At 41.9% G+C, this 21,233-nt stretch overlaps 1 protein-coding gene across 2 annotated transcripts in view; it reads right to left on the reverse strand.

Annotated features, from left to right (window-relative positions):
* Window positions 1–21,233, reverse strand: part of Morc2 (MORC family CW-type zinc finger 2) — a 38,334-nt gene that overhangs the window by 7,092 nt on the left and 10,009 nt on the right. For both annotated transcript variants that reach the window (XM_026408929.2, XM_026408928.2), the window contains exons 3-19: window positions 21,196–21,230; window positions 16,467–16,535; window positions 15,875–15,965; window positions 11,984–12,092; window positions 8,600–8,759; window positions 8,375–8,486; window positions 7,712–7,837; window positions 6,948–7,027; window positions 6,131–6,213; window positions 5,800–5,885; window positions 4,304–4,444; window positions 4,052–4,206; window positions 3,788–3,916; window positions 3,133–3,238; window positions 2,683–2,815; window positions 896–970; window positions 427–807 (exon numbers count right to left, since the gene is read on the reverse strand). In XM_026408929.2, the coding sequence (XP_026264714.2) occupies window positions 427–807; window positions 896–970; window positions 2,683–2,815; window positions 3,133–3,238; window positions 3,788–3,916; window positions 4,052–4,206; window positions 4,304–4,444; window positions 5,800–5,885; window positions 6,131–6,213; window positions 6,948–7,027; window positions 7,712–7,837; window positions 8,375–8,486; window positions 8,600–8,759; window positions 11,984–12,092; window positions 15,875–15,965; window positions 16,467–16,535; window positions 21,196–21,230 (2,071 nt within the window). The remainder of the gene's footprint in view (window positions 1–426; window positions 808–895; window positions 971–2,682; window positions 2,816–3,132; window positions 3,239–3,787; window positions 3,917–4,051; window positions 4,207–4,303; window positions 4,445–5,799; window positions 5,886–6,130; window positions 6,214–6,947; window positions 7,028–7,711; window positions 7,838–8,374; window positions 8,487–8,599; window positions 8,760–11,983; window positions 12,093–15,874; window positions 15,966–16,466; window positions 16,536–21,195; window positions 21,231–21,233) is intronic.

Raw genomic sequence — 21,233 nt, forward strand, 5'->3', positions numbered from 1 at the left:
ACACCTTCTGGCCCTGTGCTCAAAGTTGTCATGGAAGAAGCCTCTTAGTTCATTCACTGCTTAGGCGCCTAGCCAGCTAGCTATGACCTCTCTGATACACAGTAACTATTGCCACAGCTGCCAAGGCTGTGATCTGGTTGCCAAACCATGCCTACATGTGAGAAGCCCATGGAGATGATTAAAATTCATGGAGACCAAAGCTCAGGGGAGCAGGGAAGAATCTGTGGACAAGGTATCAATTTATACTATGACCCTGACCAAATCTCTTCAGCTATGTAGACTCCCCGTCGTTGGAATCAAAAGAAAAGCTCTCGATTTAATTAATGTTCTTCCTTCAGTTCCCTTACTACCGCTTTAACACAGAGTAATTCCATTCCTACAGCACTAGTAATAGGTTAGGGGTTGGGAAAGGGTGAAGCATCTCACCGGGGAGAGTTTAATAGGTGGCTCTGGCTTCTTGACCACTGGAGTCTTGATGGCTTTGGGGGCAGGGACCTCCCGAAGGCTCTTGGAGTTAGGTAACAGAGATGGTGACAGTGGCTGAACCAGAGGAGCAGAGCGGGGCACAGTCTTGACCAGACTATTTGCAGGTTTTCGAGGTGCCTCTGGTGGCTGGAGAAGTCTAGAGGTACTGGCCTCTACCCGGGTTGCCAGAGCAGGTGGCTTTGGAAGGCTGTTGATGACAGGGGCTTTTCGAGTTTGGCTGGCTGGTCTGGAAGTTTGCAGGGAAGGAGGTCTGCTCGGGGCATTCTTTATCACAGCAGGTAAAGGGGGTGACCGAGGACGCTGAGGTCTCCGCGCAGGTTCCTATAAAAAGCCCAAAGAGAATGAGAACATTGATCCTGTCCTGGGACACCTAAGAAAAGAGTCCCTTCTCAGGCTCCCAGACTTTTACCTCAGTGGAAGGTCTGGTGGTCACTTCCAAGGGCAATTTCTTCAGGTCAGCTTGGGAGCGGATGGGTGTGGTTTTCTGGAAGGCAAATATGATGATAAAAGTTTTCTGCATATCTCGATACAAATCAATTTTTTGGGAATCATCACTATGCGTCTGGGACAGTGGGCAAATAAAAAAAAAAAAACCTAGGTCACAGTCCTAGTTCTACAAGCCTCCATTCTCATCAAGGAGATGAAAAATACATAAACACTAAAATACGAGCAAATTGACACTGTGATTAATCCAGCAAGTGAGAGACTTGGGAAAGTATCTATAGACTGAATTTCTATCAAAGGAATCAAAAAATCTAATAGACATGTGAAACTCGGACAAGGCCAGAAAAGACAGGTGGGACTCAGTAGAGAGGCACATATTAAGACACTTCATGTTAGTGAGAGTATGTCTACAGACAAAGAAGCCAGAAAGGAAAAAAAGCTTTTATAATAAAATATAAAATCATGAAATGTATCTAGAAAAAAGGGACAAACCAAGGAAAAAAAGAGGAATGAAGACCTAGAGATTCTAAAAGAAACATAAGTGGACACAGGAAAAAAGTCCAATGTTATACATAAGAAATAAAAATTTTAAGATACATATCTCTGCCTATGTATTTGTAAAAACATTTGAAAATAATACTCTTATATTGGTAAAAAATAGAAATTAAGCCAGGTGCAGTGGCACATGCCTGTAATCTCAGCTACTTGAGAGGATGAGACAGGGGATCATAAGTTCAAGGCCAGCCTCAGCAATTCAGTGAGACTTTTATCTCACAAAAAATAAATTAAAAAGACTAGGGGATACAGTTTACTGGTTGAGCACTTGCCTAGCATGCAAGAGGTACTAGGTTCAATTTCTAGGATTGCTGGGGGTGGGAGGCTGAAAAAATAGAAATTAAAACATCTTCTGAAGGGTAATTTCATATGACTTATTTAAAAAGCCACCGGTTTTTTCTTTTTCTTTTTTTTCCTTTTTTTTTTTTGGGGGGGGGGGTACTGGGGATTAAACCCAGTAGCACTTTACCATTGAGCTACATCACTAACCCTTTTGATCCTAAGACAAATTCTCACTAAGTTGTTGAGACTGGTCTTGCAATCCTCCTGCCTTGGCCTCCCCAGTCATTGGGATTACAGGCATGCATGCACCATTGTGCCTGGCTAAAGCCATATAATTTTTCAAACTCTTTTTCTATTTCATTTCTAGAAAATTACCAAGAAAAAGAAATACGTGTGTGTGTGTTATTAAATACATAGGTGACATAATCTTCATACCTTTTTAAAAAATATTTTTTTTTTTAGTTGTAGATGGACACAATGACTTTATTTTTTTACATATGTGGTGCTGAGGATCAAAACCAGTGCCTCACATGTGTTAGGTGAGTGCTCTACCACTGAGCCACAACCCCAACCCATAATCTCCATACTTTTTATGAAAAATATAATTGTGTATATATATATATATATATTACATTTAGGTATTTGTGAAAAAACTGGAAGGATATTTAATGTGGTTAATTCTACAACAGGATGTTTTCTCGAGTTTTTCAACAATCCTAAATAAACTAGACTACTTTGGAGTATATAAACAAAATAGTTTTTTTTGAAAGAATAAGCAAGGCATACTTGAAAAACAGAGCCTGCAATCTAGGGTTGGAAAGCCTTGACCAGCATACATGGGTGAGTGGAGGGCAAAATTGACAGTGGGTCCTAGGCAGACCCTATACAGGCTGGTTCTGCCCACTGCCCACACACCTGAAGGGCCTCTAACTTCTCCTGCTGCTGGCGGATTTTTTCTGTTAGCTGTTTCTGCTTCTCTTCCTGGGTTTTCAGGTCCTTTTTGAATGTCCCCAGGGGAACCTTTTGCTTCTGTTCAGAAGCCTCACACCTGTAAAGAGAAAAAGCTAGGGAGGCCATGGCAAGACAAAGCTCCAGCAGGGCAGGGACTTTTTTCCTCAGCCAACCCTGCTTTCTCTCAAAGAAGAAAGAAACCTCAGAACTCTCAAGGAATGAAACTGGCATGCACTACAGGACATGTGTCTATTCTTCCTTTTTGGGCATTTACTAAGTACAGCAAGCCAGAGATAAGGATGTGAGCACTGGTCTCAAGAAATGTAGTAAATTATTTACCCAAAGAGTGGAGAAATAGTGAGGAAAAAAGGGTGGTAGATTATTCACAATCTCCATGTTAGAAAAAGTGCTCACCGGTCCTGCTCAGGATCAGGGTTCATGGAACAAACCCAGGTGTCAGGGTAATCTTTTTCCACTGAACTCAACTGGAAGGGGAGGGTCCTCCACTTCAGACACAAATCTGTGACATGGAAAACACCCACATGTTAGCCAGACCCCATTAATAATATCTGGAATCCAGGCTCCTCACAGCCAGGCCCAAGGCAAGGATGCCCCAGACTATCCACACAAAGATCTTTTCTTTAGGGCCAATTCTGCCTGTCCTTACAGAACAGTAATTTTCCTCAGAGACAATAATTCTAGCAAAGATGAAAACTTTATGGACTATAAATACCCCAAACCCCTCCTCCTCCAACTGGATCCTGGTTCAGTCATGCACTCACATTAGAAATATGGTACCAAACCTACTGAGCCTGGACCCAACTATGACAAGACAAACCTGAAAGGTTAGGTGACCTTCTGCCTCATTCAGCAGGGTCAGGAGGAACTAGCACAGCCTTAAGACTGAGCTTGCAAAACTTATCATCAAACAGACATATCCCTAGTTTAATTAGGTCCATGAACATGTAGTCAAGTCAGGAGGTCAGCATGCAGATAAAAAGGAAGCAGGAGTGGTCAAAGACTACAATGGAAAGGATTCAGGAGGAAGGTTCCAACTACCCCAACTCACCACACTGAATGGTGGTAGGGATTTCCATAGCTCTCCGGCGTTTGTATCGCAACTCACTGGATGGGGGCTGGTTCCAGTTGGCAGAGAGATAGCCAAACTCATCCCAGAACTTGATGATTCCACGCTGGGCTAGAAGGCAATACCCACAATCACATTAGTAGTCAGCCTTGCCCTCTTCCTAAACTCACCCTTTCCAGCCACAAGAGCCTCTTAAGGTTGAAGAAAAAGAGAAAGACCAAAGGCCTAGCAGTCCAGTCCCATTACCAATGGCAATGTCCTTCCAATACTGTGCCAGGTGCTCCCCCATAGCTCGCAGCAGGTGCCGGTACTCCTTGGCATCAGCAAAGTCCTGTTTGTTGTGTGTAGGTTCTAGGACCAAGTAGGGCACATCGACAACTCCAACAACCCCTCCACATGCCCTGCAAAGAGAATGAGGACACAGTCCTGTCATCTCAGTTGCCAAAACCCTCCTGCCATCCTCCTTGGGCTAGAAAGCTCCACTTGGTTAGTACTCACATGCCCCCTTCCAATTGTGGGCCCACTTTCTCATACATCTTTATCAGGCGACTACAGTTATAGATGAACATGCCATCTAGGTCCCGGTGTTCAATGTTGACCCCAAAAACAAAATTCAGTTCCTTAGGTTCTTTGAGTGCTCTAAGAACAATGACCAAAAATTAATTAATCACAGGCAAATCTATTCATTAGCATACAAATACCACGGAAATGAAGATGTGTTAAGCTTAAACCTATGTGATCTAGTAGATTAGACAGTACACTGTGCAAAAACTCAAAGCTTCCCTAATTAAAAGCATATGATTCTGACTTTCTGAATAAAAAAACAGGGACAAGTTTTTGTATGAATGAGTTATTGAGAAGCTGTTGCAAATCTCCACAAAGATAGACACATGGTAGAAATAAACACAGGTTGTCTTCATACCTACCCCCAAACTCCACTAATGTGATAGTAAATTAATTTTTTAATTTAGGCAAAAATTCACAAAACACATGAAAGAAGACACCATTATGTTGATTAATGTCAACAAAATACTGGATGCCTGAAAAGCAGATGAGCAATGAAAGGACGAAGACTGAAGTAACCTGCAGGCATAGGAATTTACACCCCAGAGAGGCTCTAGACATGAAGCTGGGACAAAGGACATGGGGATAATTTAGTGAACCAGGACAAACGAATATTCTAAATTAAAAAATCTACAAAACTCAATATATAGCATTACTCCACATTTGTAAATAGCAAGAAGAGAACAAATTATGAATGTACATATGTGCAACACAAAAAACTAAGAGTAGGTTATCATCAGATGATAAAAGCATAAATTGCTGAGACTGGCCTTGAAAATGTGATCCTCCTGCCCCAGCCTCCTGAGTCACTGGGATTACAGACATGAACCAGTATGCCTGACTTAGAATTGCATTTCTTAAATGTTTTGTATTTTTCAAGTTCTATACAATGAACATTTTGTATATCTATTTTTTCCACTTTTTGGTGGTACTGGGGATTGAACCAGGACTTCACAAATATTCTATCACTGAGCTATACCCTCAGCCCTTGTACATCCTTTGAAAGAAAGAGCAGGACACAGTGGTGCATGCCTATATCGCTAGCCATTTGGGAGACTGAGGCAGGAAGATTCCAAGTTCAAGGCCAATTTCAAAATAAAAACTTTAAAAGGGCTTGGGACATAGCTCAGTGGCAAAATGCCCCGGGTTAAATCCTCAGTAATGAGAAAAAAAAGAAAAAAGGAAGGAAGTAAAGAAGGAAGGTGAGATAACTGCTGGTGAAGACAGTTAAGTGTTCAAGGTGCCAGCTTTGCCTTGCCTTTTGTAGGCTTAGGGAAGAGCTGGAAGTTCAATGTAAAACCTTTCCCCTGCAGGGACATTTGTAAAGCATTTGGAATCACAATATTGTCTTTCTCAAAGTAGTCTTGGTTACAGAATGGCAACCTTCAAAAGCTACATCATTATATAAGTTTGAAGGACAGCTCCCTCACCGCTGCTTGGCCTCCTTGATCCTCTTCTTGACATCAGCTTCTCTGCGCAGAGTAATGGCTGTATTCTGGACCTGTCGCAACATGACCTGGACACATACATCAGGATCAGGTAAGCAGAGGAGGTACTCTGGGCCCCAGGAGGTATATTATGACATTACATATAAAATTCTATGACTCTAAAACCACACCCAGAGATTCATCTTTTTCCTACAGAAAATGATCCCTACTGGGGACAAACTTAAAAGCTGTATTTTGCTCGACCAGGCTCATATGGTAAGGGATCGTAAGTGCCAGATATGCTGGAGAGGAGCTGAATGGTATGAGGCCTTACCCTGGAGTCCCGAGTGAGATCTCCACCCAGGCGTACTTCTAATGTCCGAGCTTTGCTCTCTGCCTCCCGGGCTTTCTCTTCAGCTGAAACCCAGAAGAAACAACAATAAAGAATTCAAAGTTTCAAAACTCTCTTCCCTCCTGGATCCACAGAGCAGTCCCTGCTATATAAAAAGTGTATATACCAGCAAGGAAAAGGCTAGCTGGTGAGGAACATTGGAACAGCCCTTCCAGCCTAGAATACAGGATTACTTCAGAAAGGAAAATGTGAAGCAGGCACTATTTACACATAAGACATGCTTTTCAAACTTCCAAATGAATCACAACAAAACAAACTTTTTTCAAACTTCCAAATGAATCACAACAAAACAAACACCCAAGGCAATTCCAATTAAGCTCTCAGAATGAGCTGGAGGCCAAAGAAATTTTCAGCCTATCATTAGCCATCAAGCAGCCAAAAATCTCTAAGAAGTCCTGGTATCCCTGGTGAGAGACCTTGAGATTTCTGCCCTGGAGTCAGGTAAACAAATTTCACAAGTATTTGGATCAAAGAACAGTGTGGGATTCTTCACCCTGGGCAAGCCAAAGAGTTGAAAGTATTTTAGATAAGGCTCTAAAAATGGCAGAAGAGAGTAGAATTTAGAGAAAAAAGTATTGAGGGAGCTGGATATGGGGAAAGAGTTGGATAGGAACAAGACCAAGGCTCAGGAGAATAGCCTTGATCCTGGGTGGTAGAGACAGCCTTCTCCTAGACCCCTGCTTTGGCTCTCAGCAGTGTTCTCCCAAGGGACTCCCTCCTACATAGGAAATGGCATTACCAATTCGAGCTACATGCTCTGCTTTCTTCACCTCCTGCTCAGCACGGGTCTTGAAGCGGCTTGATGTGTACTTGTACATCCTGAACAATGGAAAAAGCAACTTGAGTACCAAGCCAGTACGGCATGCAGCCAACCCAAGCAGCTCAGAAAGTACCCTGGCCCCTTTTGATGAAACAAATCCAAACTAATTTTACCGAACAAATTCAATTCCTTACTCCACTTGCCCCTTGGCCTATGCTTTGGTTTTTTGTTTGTTTTTTGTTCCTTTTAAAATATTTTTAGTTGTAGAAGAACACAATACCTTTATTTATTTATTTTTATGTGTTTCTGAAGATCAAACCCACTTCCTTCATACTTGCAAGGCAGGTGCTCTATGACTGAGCTACAACCCTAGCCCTCTGCTTTGTTTTTGATGTTCACCAGGGTATCATTAATCTCACAGTAGAGACAAACCTCAGTAAAAAGACTAAGCCTTTGCTTTCCTGTGGGGTGTTCTAAAGGTCCCTTGGCGCTGAAGCTGAGAGACTACAATATCTGTGCCACCCTCCACATATCAGAAAGCATTATATTGCTTGACAAGCTTAGATGGCTGAACTCCCCAACCTATCAGCCACTTGTCCCTCCCTCAGGACTGAGCAGTGACTCAGATTAAAGGCCCCAACACAACCAGCACTGTCATAGCCTCTCATACTGAACTACTCCCAACAATTCCCCAGAAAAACTCAGCCAGGCTCCAGCCCCAGTCAGGGTGGACAGGCCCCTACCTGGGCTTGTATAGGCAGCAAGAGAGCCTCTTGGTCTGCACCTTGTGCCCATGGATGAAGATCCTCATGCGGGGATCAATATAGAGCACAGCAGCATAGGCTCGGAAGGAGCGTCGCTCTGGCTTCCTGGAGGCAGCAAGAACAGAGTAGTGCTATCACCTACCCCTATCCCTGAATCCTAACCAAGGTCCCCACTGTAGGCCCTTTACCTTTCCACCTCATATTTTACCTTTTCTTGCCACCCTGATGGGATGCTCCCTCACATGGGTACCACAACCTGCCCCCCTCTTGTGTCCCCAAGCACAGGTGTCCCCCACAGCTCTTGTGTTCCCAAGCACAGGTGTTCCCCACAGACTTCACCTAGCCCTACCCACTGCCCTACTATGGACCCCTGGATAATTCCTCTCCCCTCCCAGGTCTCAGTTTCTTCTTCTGTCAAATCAAGGAGGTGAAACGGAATCATTAATCCTTCCTTTAAGCTTTGCTAAGGAGCTATTGTCCTGTTGCCGTGTGCCAAGCAGGCATGTGCTCTCAGTTCCATAAACTCTAATACTGCCACTGAGAGAAGTGCAGGGAATAAGCTCTCTTCTCTTATGCTGAAGCCACCTCCTAAGAGAATAAAGACCAGTTCTAGGACATGCCTCCCTTCCCAGCCACACTCACGTGCCCTCTGGGGAGGTTTCTGCCATCTGGATATCTCTTGGATTTGAGATTATGTCTAGTTCAGGCTCTCCGTTATCCATTAGTTTGAGATTAAAGATGATCACCAGTGTTCCTGAAGAACAGAAATCTTCCTTTTGTTCTGCCAGGCACTCCTGGCCCATGTCCACACTACCTGTGGCCTTGGATCTCCCAGATTCTAGGGCATGAGGCTCAAAGCCTGCTTACCACTGTTCCCAGGAATCTTCATGAACTGGGTCATCACTTCCTCCTCTGTGCGGAAAGGAGAGTACTTGTAGATGAGTTCTGTCTCGATGGCAAACTTCTCCACATTGTCTGTGACAGGTTCCCGGGTCCGAGTATTCCAGGTAGGCAATGGAACAATCACCTTTGGAGTAAGCACAGATAGACGCTGTGAAACCCCAAAACAGGCTTCCCCCAAAATATACAGCTATTTTCTCTCTTCCTCAGTGGTTCCACAGTGGCTCTGTGGCTTCTGCCACTTCCAAAGACTCAACTTCTGTGATATTTCCTCTCAAGATGTGCTGGTTTCTGCCCCACAGTTCTCTAAATGGGCAGTTCCCTCTTTGGCATGACCCTAGCCATTATATTAATTTGGTAAAAATATTTGTAATTATCTAGTAAATCTAAAGACACATAATAGAACCTATAAATCAGCAATCCCACTCCAGGGTAAATACCTAGGAAAAAAAAATTGGTGAAAACGTATCAGTAACTAGGCCTATAGCACATGCCTATAATTCAGCTACTTAGGAGGCTAAGGATTGCAAATTTGAGGCCAGCCCCAGCAACTTAGTAAGACTCTGTCTCAAAAAAAAAAAAAAAAGTGTCAGTAAACATATACAGGAATAACACAAACATCCACTATATAGAGGCTAAACTAAACTGATATATTTACACAATGGAATACTCTGCACTGATAAAAATGAACAAAACAGCTAGTATTATCAACATGGATGAATCTCATAAATACAATGTTATAAACAAATATAAAAAAACCCTGCAGTGCAAGTCCATTTACATAAAACTCATAAATGGGCAGATGTAAACTACTATTTAGATATACACACACAGATAACAAACTGTAGAGAAAAAGAAAGAAACGATCATCCCAAAAGTTACCTGAAGGTTGCTCCTTCAGGGATGCAACAAGGAATACGATTGGTGAAAGCTCACAGAGGGTTTCTAACATTGGTCCATAGTGGCAACTGCAAGGTTGTTTGTTTTAAAATTATTCTTTCAACTCTGTGTGTGTGTGTGTGTATGTGTGTGTGTATTAATGCCTTCTTCCACATATATGGAACTTAGAAGGATACCTAAGTAATATTTTTAAAAATCCTATTCTGTCTTCAAAAACCTTACCTCAAATATTCCCTAGTAGATTCACTGTGCCCTTCCCCCTTCCTCTGAGCCAGCAGTCCCTTGTAGAGCTCAGCAGAGGGCTGACTGAAGGAATTCTCTCAACACAGCAAAGCAGTTGAGGCACCTCAGGGATTCAAACCAGTTGGCCCACCCTCAGGACAAAGAGACTCTGTATCTGAAGTGCCAGGAAGATAAACTGTTAAGAGGCACTACTGATTTCTAAGAAGCTTTGCACTGAAAGCATTCAACCATAGGGCTGGTTTGGACACATTCCTCCTCAGCCAAACATGATCTTATTTTGAAATCTTGGCCGAGTTCACACTAGAGTACAATCCAAAATAGTGACCTTCCAGCACCAAGTAAGGAAAAGTTTTCAACCTAGCTTTTCTACCAAGAGAACTGATTTCCATTTGTGTACTATGAACCTGTACCTGCACTTTTTATCTCCCAATCTTTACAACAGTCCTAGGTGACATTGGCATCGCTTTAAACCATGGGCACTTACTTCCAATGGCACCCATTCCTCCTATTAAGACAATTCTCTTTCAGTTACAATGTCACCTCTCTCCCAGTTTACTTCCTACCTTTCTAGTTACCCTTCTTTGTCCTTTGCCACTTTCTCCTTCCTCTGAACTTTCAACGTTAGCCTGCCTAAATCCCAGGTCCTCTTCTCACTCCACTCTCTCCTTCAGAGCCCAGAGCCCAGACCTCCCACAACTCCAGATCTAGACTTGACTTTGCATGTCTGGAACAAATTACACTAACCCCTTCACATGCCCCACTTCTATTCCCCACTCTGCTCCAGGTAGCCCACTGTCCCCCATGGACTCCTTTTAGGCCCTGCCACACCAAAACCATAAGTCACCCACCACCCTCTCATCCTTTTTCACCCTTCCATGATCAATCTCCACATCTGTAGATCGAACATCCTAAACAGATAATGACTCCATCTATGTCTCTTATGTCCCTGGTATGAGTCCCAACAGCCTACCACAACCAGGGTCTATCAGGTAGTTCACTCTAATACTTGGACCAGGAAACATTCCCGAACATCCCAATCCAAGCAAGGTTCTTCCATCCTATCTTCTCCAGGAAGCCTGCTCTTTTCAACCGTAGTGCATCCCTCAATCCAAGCATGCCAAATGAACTAATGTACTGCACCAAAAAGGAAAACAAATCCACTGGCTTGCTAAGTAAAGACAAGAAAAGACAGTCTGCTATTCACAGCGTGAACTAGTTTGCTGTGACTAAATAGGACCAGAACAAATTCAATCACACCTAAGCAACAGAGAGGAATTAAACTGAAACTGTGAATTCAACTTTCTGCTTAGTGACACCCATAGACTTCTTTCTACAGAACCTCTCAGGCCCTTTTCTTAAGCTCTTGCCTCCATTGCACATGAAAGGAGGTAAGAATCCAGTTTGAGACTAGACAGACCAGAGAACTTTCCTAATCCCCTCAATAAGAATACATATGAGCAGATACATGAGTTATCAGGTCACAAAAAGAATCAATTAATTATACTACAAAAATGTTTTAAAGTAAAAATATTCTGGATTGATTAACCCAATTTTCCAACATAGCAATAATCACTGGAGTGTGTAGCAGCCACTCCAAAAGTGAAACTAAATAGCAGTTGCCATTTAATACCAAGCTCATGCCAATGTTTTCCATACACTCATTTGTTTCACTATCTGCCCAGACCTTGAAGATTGTGTGACTTGTAGTTTCTGACAAAGGTAGTAACAGAAACATAGTTCCTCAAAAGGAAAATATTCTCAAAGCCCATTCCACAAAATCACTATCATCAAATGGGAAAGACATTGTTATTCCCATTATTACCATTAGCTACAATCTCCACCCAGAGTCAGGGAAGTCCAAAATACTCTCCCTTATAACACAGCTCTCCATGGTGACACCCTCCACAGATGGATTCAAGCTGAAGATCTGGAGGAGCTGCAAATCCAACTCTTGATTTCTGCCACTTAACAGTTTCATTCTCAGAAACAAGACAGCTGTTTTCTAAGTGCTTTGAAATTTCACTTCCTCTCATATTATCATTTCTCTTACCTCTTCAACCAATTCATCCAACCAGATAAGCCTGTGACAGAGGCAAGTGCATCAATCCAACAACCCCAGAGAGCCCAGCACTATAAAGGCCTATGGACACAGCCTGGGCAGACTCAGGAAATGTGTGTAGTGACCCAGACCACAAAGATGGAACCTACTTCATCAATGCCTTCTTCTTCATGAAAAGTACGAGACAGGAAGAGGCAAGTCATGGTGTCTTCCTTCTTGGTGAAGAGGATAAAATCCTTCCCAATTCGCATTGAGCCCCTGAAAGGGAAACAAGAAAACCAGTTGTTGTCCAAGAGATTCAAAGCTTATCTGCAAAAGGACTAACCTCACCCTCTGGATATGATTGAAACTGCCTCTAAAGGGCTCTTCTGAAGGCCTCCTTAGGTCCCAGCACCTGAGCTGAGCTCCACAGCCTTTGTTTCCTCTCCCAATTGTTAAACACTTTTTGCTTTGCTTTTCTGATAAGCCTGTAATTCCTCCATCTTTACCTACAACCTTCTCATCCACACTTACCCTCCATACAGGGCTCTCTTGCCATCCTTCTAAGGTTCATTAGTTGTAGATCCATAAGCCCCCAGTAAGTCTCACTCCCAGCCTGTTACAATAAAGCTAACAAGTAACCCTGTGCCCTCAAGTTCCAGGTACATTCCAGTCACAAAAGTTGCTGTGTCTCTGACTGTACCACCAGCAGATCTCAGTAACTGATACCTTCACCATTTTGACTTCTATATGGGCCACACCCAGTTTTCATCCTGTCCTTTCTTCACGATCCAAGTTCCCCTCCCGTGAAATCCTCAAACAGCAGCAACATCCTGGAATAGCCCAGTGTCTATGCCTACAAGTCCTCCAAAATCTAGTATGAACCCACGGCTCAGCCAAACCTAGGTCCTAACAAAACAGAATTCTCCTCTCAAGGAGGCTTGCAACTGGATTATAACCCATAATTATAGCCATCTTCTATCGCAGAATTGCTTTGCCACCTCAAGCTCATTAGGACACATGCAGGTCCTTACTTTGGGATGCAAGTGGTTTCTGGGACCTGTGCCTTGAAGATTTCCACAAAGCAAAAGTCTGAGTAGAATCTAGTGCTTTTTCCTGTTTGGCCATGTTAAATTTTCTGAGGAGCAAGCAGAGACAGGTCTTTCCAGCCAACATGGAGCAGAGCAGAAGCATGAAGCACCACTGGGAAGACTGCCCATTCAACAATGAAGCTGTTTAGCTCCTTTCTTCTGAACAGCTTCTGGGATTTTATGGCTATTATCTCATTAGTCCTCAAAACACCCCCGGGAGATGACGGAGGTAGGAAGCCTCATTACTGTCTTCTGTGTACAAAAACATCCAGACTGGCATGCCAAGCACATAAATGAATGTCATGCCCATTTCCCCAAACACTCAGGAAAACTCCCAGGACACTCTCCAGAGATGCCCTAGGGGCTGCCAAGTCCTGTTTCTCCTCGAGCACCCAAGGTTCTGGCAGGGCTCCTTCCCCTCAATTTCAGTCCTCCTCCCTGAAGACTGCAGGTAGCAAAAGGAGACACATTATCTTACTTTCTGGCAAAACTTGCCCTTACTCTAACATGATAAAAACTCTCTTTGAGCCTCTTTCTTCCCTCTGTTTTTTATCTTGACCAGAGAGCCTGAATGGTAAGAACCCCAAAACACCATCTCTCTGGTGGCTTTTCTGCTTCTCTGCCTAATTCTGCCACAAATCACCTCATCCTGAAACTTTCAACTTCTGAAACTGATTTCAAAATGACTAAACTGCCTACTCTGAACACTAGATGGCTCCATTTCAATGCGACCTTCACTAGTCTACTGGATATGCAACACTCTCAACTTCTATAAAAGTTCCTTTCCAGTCTTCTAAGCACTTTCATAATGAGTCACATTTCATTTACTCCTGAACCTCCATGTGAGGAATAAGGTTGAAGTTAGAACTCAACTACTCAAGAAGCTGAGGAAGGAGGATCACAGGTTTAAAGCTAGCCTGGGCAACTTAGCAAGACTATACATGTCTTTAAAAAAAAAATGCAAATTTTTTTTTAAAAGGGCTAGGAGTAAAAAGTTCATTGGTAGAGCACTTGCCTAGCATGAAAATGGCCCTGGGTTCAATCCCTAGTACCTAGAAAAGAAAATCCCCATTTTCTAAATTAGAAAACACATTCAAAAAGGTGAAACTGAACCCAGAGAACTGACAGGACCAGATAGGAGGCATCTGACCCTACGATCCAGGTAGGAAATCAAGATTTCCCACCCGTGTAAAAGACCTATGTGGGGTAGTTTCAGCACCTGTATCAGAATTCTCTGGGGAAAGTCAAGCATGGTGGCACATGCCTATAATCCCAGCTATTTGGGAGACTGAGTCTAAACAATCATGAGTTTGAGAACAGCTTGGGCAACACAGCAAGACCGCATCTCAAACGGGGAGGGGCAGGGGGAGGTGCCACGGCACATGCCTATAATCCCAGCAGCTCTTGAGGCTGAAATCGAAGCACCTCAGGTTCAAAGCCAGCCTCATCAACAGAGCAAGGTGCTAAGCAACTCAGTGAAACCCTGTCTCTAAATAAAATACAAAACAGAGCTGGGGATGTGTGGCTCAGTGGTTGAGTGCCCAGGGTTTAATCCCTGGAATCAAAAAAAAAAAAAAAGAAGAAGAAGAAGAAGAATCCTCTGGGGAAGATTCCTAGTGATTCTTCATTATCATAGGTGATTAATTTCATCTGCAAAAAAAAAAAAAAACCACAAACAAGATCCTTAGGTCTTACCCAGAAATCCATTATAGAATGATCCCAAGAAAAATAAAATAAGAAACCAAAACCAGGCTAGGGATTCTCACAGCAATGATGCATAATCCTTAACCTATTTGGCATGCCTTATAATTGCAACTTAAAAAGAGGAAACCAAAGCTCACAGAGGTAATGAAGTTTAAACCTTAAGTTTGTCTGACTGAAATGGAATGGAATGGACAGCAGCTCCAGTTTTACAGTCAGAAAGACTTGGTTCATAGCCCTGCTCTGTATGTAGACAAGTTATTTCACTCCTATAAACCTGTTTTTTCAGCTGAAAATAACAGCAGCCACACATCATAGAGCTACAGTGGGAAATAAATGAGATCAACCATTTTTTAGCACAGTGCCCTGCAAATGGTAAGAGCTTATTATCATCACATCTGGTTTCTGCCCTGAGAGAGAAATCACAAAGTCTAGGAAGAGACCCCTAAAAATCTCTTTGGAAGTACTTTCTCTCTTCTCCATACCCAAAGCACACTGCATGCGAGACCCAACCAAGGCTACTGGCAGATTAAACCATCATCCTCTCAAATAAAATGTTTCCACAGCAAAACTTGAAATGTGACTCATAATTCCATTTGCACAAACTCCAATTCCATTAAATCTTATTTCATCCAAAGGTATGTGCAGCTGGAAGTGAGCATTTCAGAAATAGAAACCTTTCTCTTGGGGCTTCACTCAAAACCAGAACAACACATTCCAAACACTAAACAAGTGGAAACCAAGGGCAGAGAAAGAAGTCCCAAGGGAATTGAAGATAGTAGGTAGGTTCCTGCTATAGACCCTTACAGGACATGTGCACTGAAAAGCATCCTCCAGGTGTGAGGGCTTGTGTGTGTGTGTGTGTGTGTGTTTGTGTGTGTGTGTCTCTCTCTCTCAATTCCCATGCCTGACACAAAACATAACATGCACCAGGGGCTCAGGTAAACAGCTACACCTTAAGCAACCCCATTTCCGACATATCTTGGTGCCACAAGAGAACCACCCACATCCTCAACCAAAGGATAAAAATAAGTATTTCCAAAGGAGAGGTACAGTTAAAATACAGTGTCAAGAGAAACCCATAGCCTCTCCCACCCCAACTTGTTTGGATGTGCATACTTTTCAATCTGTGAAGCAAAGTCACAAACCACTGTTCCTGATTCTCCTACTGTTCCAGAGTTAGAGGTATAGAAGGACAAGAGGAAGGACAGCAGGACAGCATCATTTGATTTTGTGTTGAGCCCTGTGATAGGCTTCTAGTATACCTACGATTTTAACCCATTCCCGTACTGCCCAATCTGGGTAGACTCAGGTGTTCGTTTGGCCGACTTGCCAAACTGGATTACACTGGCAGCATCACCTGAAGCAGCAAACACAAGAGAAAGTTAACACTTAGCATTTCTCTCCCAAGACCTTCAAAGTGAAATGTCTGAGACTTGTTAAGTTCAAGCATGGTTGTGTGTCTGCTAAAAAACTCCAAGGAAATTTGCAACCATGAGGCAAACTAAGGTAACCTTTGCCTGCCTGTCAGTACCAACACTGTGACCTGTTCTGTTAGCTGAAATGGTAAACAGACTGGGAGAGGCCTTGGTAGTTCTGGTTCCAGGATGTTGTGCAAGTTGATAAATACAGTATCAAGATACAAGTAACCTGACTGACTTCAGGCTGCCATTTAGATCCCATCTCCCATGTCAGGCCAAGACCTGACATATACATAGAGGAATTAAGTCAGAGACTTCTTACTCCTCAGGTGGATTTGTTAGTTACAACAGTGAGGCCACAGAAAAACAAGTTTACTTAATTAGTGTTTTGTAAAAATGGTTATATCCTCCTCCAAAGAAACAATCATCTCATCACTTACTTGGATCCATTCCTGCTCCATCATCCAAAAAGCAAAGCATAAATCCTCCTCGAAGGTCCTCTCGTCTTTCTGTAAAAGAAGTAGCTGCCTTTACTAGGCTGTTATCCACTAAAGGGTGGTAATGTGGGCATGAATGGAAGGTAGATCAGTGTGAAGTTTGCTCAGGTCAAACCTACCTTCTACGTCTAATAGCCCTAGCTAGTGCAAATTAAACTTCAGGTCACCAGAGGGTGAGAATTACCACCAAAGGTTCTCCAGTGTGTTCTCCTTCATAACAAAAATTGAGAGAATCTATAACAAGCATAGGGGCTACGGACCCTAAACATGTAAGTACTCTACTACACATTGTACCTCATCAACTGTGCTCCAACTCACCAGCATACCTTCCTTTTTAAGTCTGGGATATTCTTCAGACTAAGTAATGAAGCCAGACATAATATAGATACAGTAATAACATAGAATACAGTCATCTAAAAGATGAAATACTGTCTATATATGACCATCCCCGGGATAACTACAGTTTCTAAGCTATCTGTATTCACTGTTACATCCCCTGCTAGCTATGGATCCTTGAAAGGGTATGATGACACAAGGTGCAGCAAGAGATGCTTGGTTCCCAGCTAGACCTGCCTGACTGGAAGGAAGAACAGTCCTTCAATAAGATACACAGCAGCTGTGGCAGGGCTTCCTGCCCAACAGAAAGGGAATACAACAAGACTACTGCTGCAATTTCAGTGGTTAGAAGAATCTCTTCTTTAGACAGCTGCCCTGTACAGTAACAAGTGGTAACCCAAAGTAGTCTGGGTCCAGCATGTCAGACAATGAAGAAGAGATTCTCAAATAGGGACAGGGAATATACTAGATTCCTAGGTGCCTTTCTGACTCAACAATGGTGCAATGGAGGTGCAATGGAGATGCAATGGAGGAACTAGTTTTAGAATTGGGGAAGTGCATGAAAGAGGGAAGGATTTAAAACAGAGATAGAGGCAGAGGACTCACACAAGCCACAAAAAGAAGCACTAAGGCCAACCTCCTTGGTATAGATGTTGTTCACAGCCCACTGCTTGGCAAAGAAATAAAAGTAGCACTTCTACTAAAAGGAAGAGGACAAGCCCAACACTGCTTTGGAGCCTGGCCCCTAACAGAGGATTTTTTAAATCTCACCCAAGCTGCAGTTCACCAACTTTATACAACTATCTATACTGACAAATCTCAGATTAAAATGCTCTTTGTCCTCCCCTCAGGCTAAAATTCAGGTGAGTCATGACTGCTCACTATTAAAAAGACCAGTTAATGCAAATTAAAATACTATTTCAGAAGGGCTATAAACCAGAGAGATTTTCAAGTATTTTTCAATGTTCAGGAAGCTAAACATTCATTACAAGTGCCTCTTGAAAGTTCAAGGGTGAGGGTCTTCCTGCACATACTATTGGTAGATTAAAAAAAAAAAAATCTCTCCCCATAGCAATGCTTCTTATCAGAGTCTGGGGAATCCAAATGAGATGTGAAAAGCAGGAAACAAGAAAAATGTAAAAGTCCATCAAAGTTTCCATCTGAAAGAACCAAAGTATCATACAGAGACTCAAATTGGGCCAGGTACAGAGCATTGGTAGAAGCAGTATTCTAACTCTAGCCTAGAGACATTTTACTGTGTTATTATGCCTGGGTCTGTGACAGAGACAAGAACAGAGAACAGAGCAGGTGTGATCACTGTCTTCAAGGACCTTACAGTCTAAAATAGTCTAATCTTTGCTACTTTCTACAGTGGATGACAGAGGAAGTGAAGAACAGAATTTAGGGGCTCGGCTATAGTTCAGTGGCAGACCGCTTGCCTAGCACATTAGGTGCTGGATTCAATCCTTAGCACCACATAAAAAATGAATAAAATAAAGGCATGCTGTCCATCTACAACTATTAAAAGGAAAAAAAAGAAAAAAGGATTTAAAGCTGAAGGAGGCTGGAGGAAAAACAGAGAGCAAAAGACAGTATGCATAACAATCACTTGAGCTTATGAAAGTACAGAATCTGGGCTCTGCTGAAGTCTAATAGCATAGGTCTCAGGATGAACTCAGAATTTCATTTCTCCCAAGTGATACTGAAACTTCATGGGTAGATCATCCTTTAGAAACATTGATCTAGACTAGGCCAAGAGAATTAAAAGAAGGTGTCCCCGCTCAAAACTATCTTCCCAGACATTCCACCATAGAGAGTCATCCCTAATATCTGATATTTACTTTATTCAGATATTAGGTATCAACTGAGGATATCAGGTGTCAACTGAGTGATACCAAAGGCCTCCAAGGAAAGGACTGGGATGAAGGAAGGGGAATTCTGGATGGAGAAGAGTCGAAGAGTCTAAAGAGAATGGGTTGAGCGCTCCCCCTCCCATCATACATCTTGGAAGCAACAGAAAAAGCAAAGTCCAAACTGCTTTTTTTTTTTTTTGCAGCTGTGCTTCAGATTCTGTTAGTGCTATTTTAAATCTGTTAGAATCAGTTCAGAAAGCTGCACTTCTAACCTTCCTCCAACATGGCCAAGTCTGGCTTGAAAAACAAAGTCAGTGAAGAAAAGACAAACAAAATGAAGCCATAAGTCAAAAGCCAGAAGTGATAAAGTAATAGCATCCTTTATTTATGTAAGAGTATGCAGTGCTCTGTTTAAAAAATACTATCCAAACTCTTCATTATATTCTGCAATCTTAATTTCTGTTTCATTTACTCTATTTTCCATTTATTGTCCTGGCATCACAAAAGAGATCTTTCTTAAGAGATGGGAGCACTACCCCCAGAAAATTTAGAAATGGTCAATAAAAACCCAGAGACTACTTCTGACAGACACATTATTATGGTCTCAGTCCAACTAATGAGAACACTTTGGGTAAATGAACAAACACCTCTGTACTTCAAAAGGCTGGCTTCTTTTTTTCCCTTGTTAGGTTTAAAGGCAGTATTTAAGGTGTAGTTTTATGGTGATTTCAAATTACATCTGATGTCTGGGGAAATTTTCAAGATCAATAAATCCAATTTCAGAATAAGAGACAAGAAAATACTTTTACCCATGTACTAACAATAAAAACATCAAAGTACTAAGATTAGTACTGATTCCATTGCTTTGATTCCTCTTGTTGAATGTGTTAATAAGGCCCTAAGGTATAAAAGAGTAAGTATAAAAGTCAAGGCTCCCAATTTTAAGATACATGGGATAAAATCTTTTTCTGAAATGCTGTGGTGCTTGATGCTTCTATTATACCACTTAATCCTTAACTATCTTGACGGTTCCCTCAAGATCTAGTTATCTTTCTCTAAATCATCTGTACTGTGCTGTCTCTCCAATTAGAGACTAAGTTTTTAGAGCAAAAACCTTACCTCCTCCTCTCTGGTCTTTTCCCAAAGAACAACTGGAGTAGCACTATGCACAGAATAAATGTACAATGGATTTTTTTCATTTAAATTGAAATACAACTGTTCTGCATTCTAAGTGTCAAGAATTAAATTTCCTTACTTGGAGTAGAGACCTAATCTCTGCTTTATCATCCTTGCAATGTTTAAAACAGCTACTATCTCTTTCAGAGGTAACTGTTACCACTCCTGAATGTACAATTGGATGTGGCTTGGAAAGGTCCAAGGATTTAGTAACCATCTTTTAACATTTTCTTTTGTATCCCCTTTTCCTATTATTTTCTTCTAAAAATAAAAGGCGACTACTTCAAATACTTTGATGGAGTTTTTTCAGCAGGGCACTTTCAGAATTTAAGTAGTATAGATGACATGTAGGTATTCTAATATTTTCTTTGGTCCAAAGTATATTAGCCATGAGAAATCATCATATTCTATCTAGTGAGTCTTCATAATTGCATGACATTGGAGATTCTGAGAATTACTTAGTTGTATGCTTGTTCCCACTTATCAAGTGGGTTCATAAAAAAGGGGTTATTTGATAACTGCGTACTCTCACATAAAGAAACTTTTCAGAAGCAGGACAATATTACTTCAAATAAAATCTCAAACCTTCCAGAAGACTTCATAAAATGGGAGCAAAACATCACACCAATCAAATTGGATTTAAAAGCTGTCTCTATTTTTTTTTCTAAATTTTTAGAATTCAAATGACCAAAAAAGGTGCTGGTTTAAATTCCGAGCAGGAAGAAAGCAAACTATTAAAGAAAACTAAAAGGCCATGATAACGACTAAGAATTCTTCCATTGTTACAACCACTCTCAGAAAAACAGAATCAAGTAAGCAAAACAATATAGGCTGTCATAGCTTCAAATCCCAAACCAAGCAGTCCTATTCCTGACACCTCTGCCTGAGAACATCTTTGCAAACCCAGTGCCAAACCCAGTTACCAGCTGTTTTCTTCAATTAATACCAAAAACTATCCAGATTGGAACTGGTGCCTACCACAGGTAGTAAAGGAAAAACTCCAACAGGATCGATCTCTCCTTCCTAACAAGACAACAGTACTTGGTCATTTTATTCCCCACTACAATTTTCCATCATCCACACAAATCCATGTATATAGATTTGGACACACAGTGTTCTTTTCAATTTTCTTGGTTCTTATAACAAGCCTGACCAGGGCTGCACCTTTTCTACCTATGACCTAAAGTAACTGGGCCATCTCCGCAGGCTCCAAAAACCAGTATTTCTCACTCATTTCTTCTTAGGCACAGTAATAAGTAATTAAAAAGAAACTAGGCATTAGAAGAAAGGTCTAAAGTCTGACTTACCTGCATAAATATCAATTCTAGTCGCATCAGCATCTCTG

The sequence above is a fragment of the Urocitellus parryii genome, chromosome 3 (genome assembly GCF_045843805.1).
Source record: "Urocitellus parryii isolate mUroPar1 chromosome 3, mUroPar1.hap1, whole genome shotgun sequence".
Classification (NCBI taxonomy): domain Eukaryota; kingdom Metazoa; phylum Chordata; class Mammalia; order Rodentia; family Sciuridae; genus Urocitellus; species Urocitellus parryii.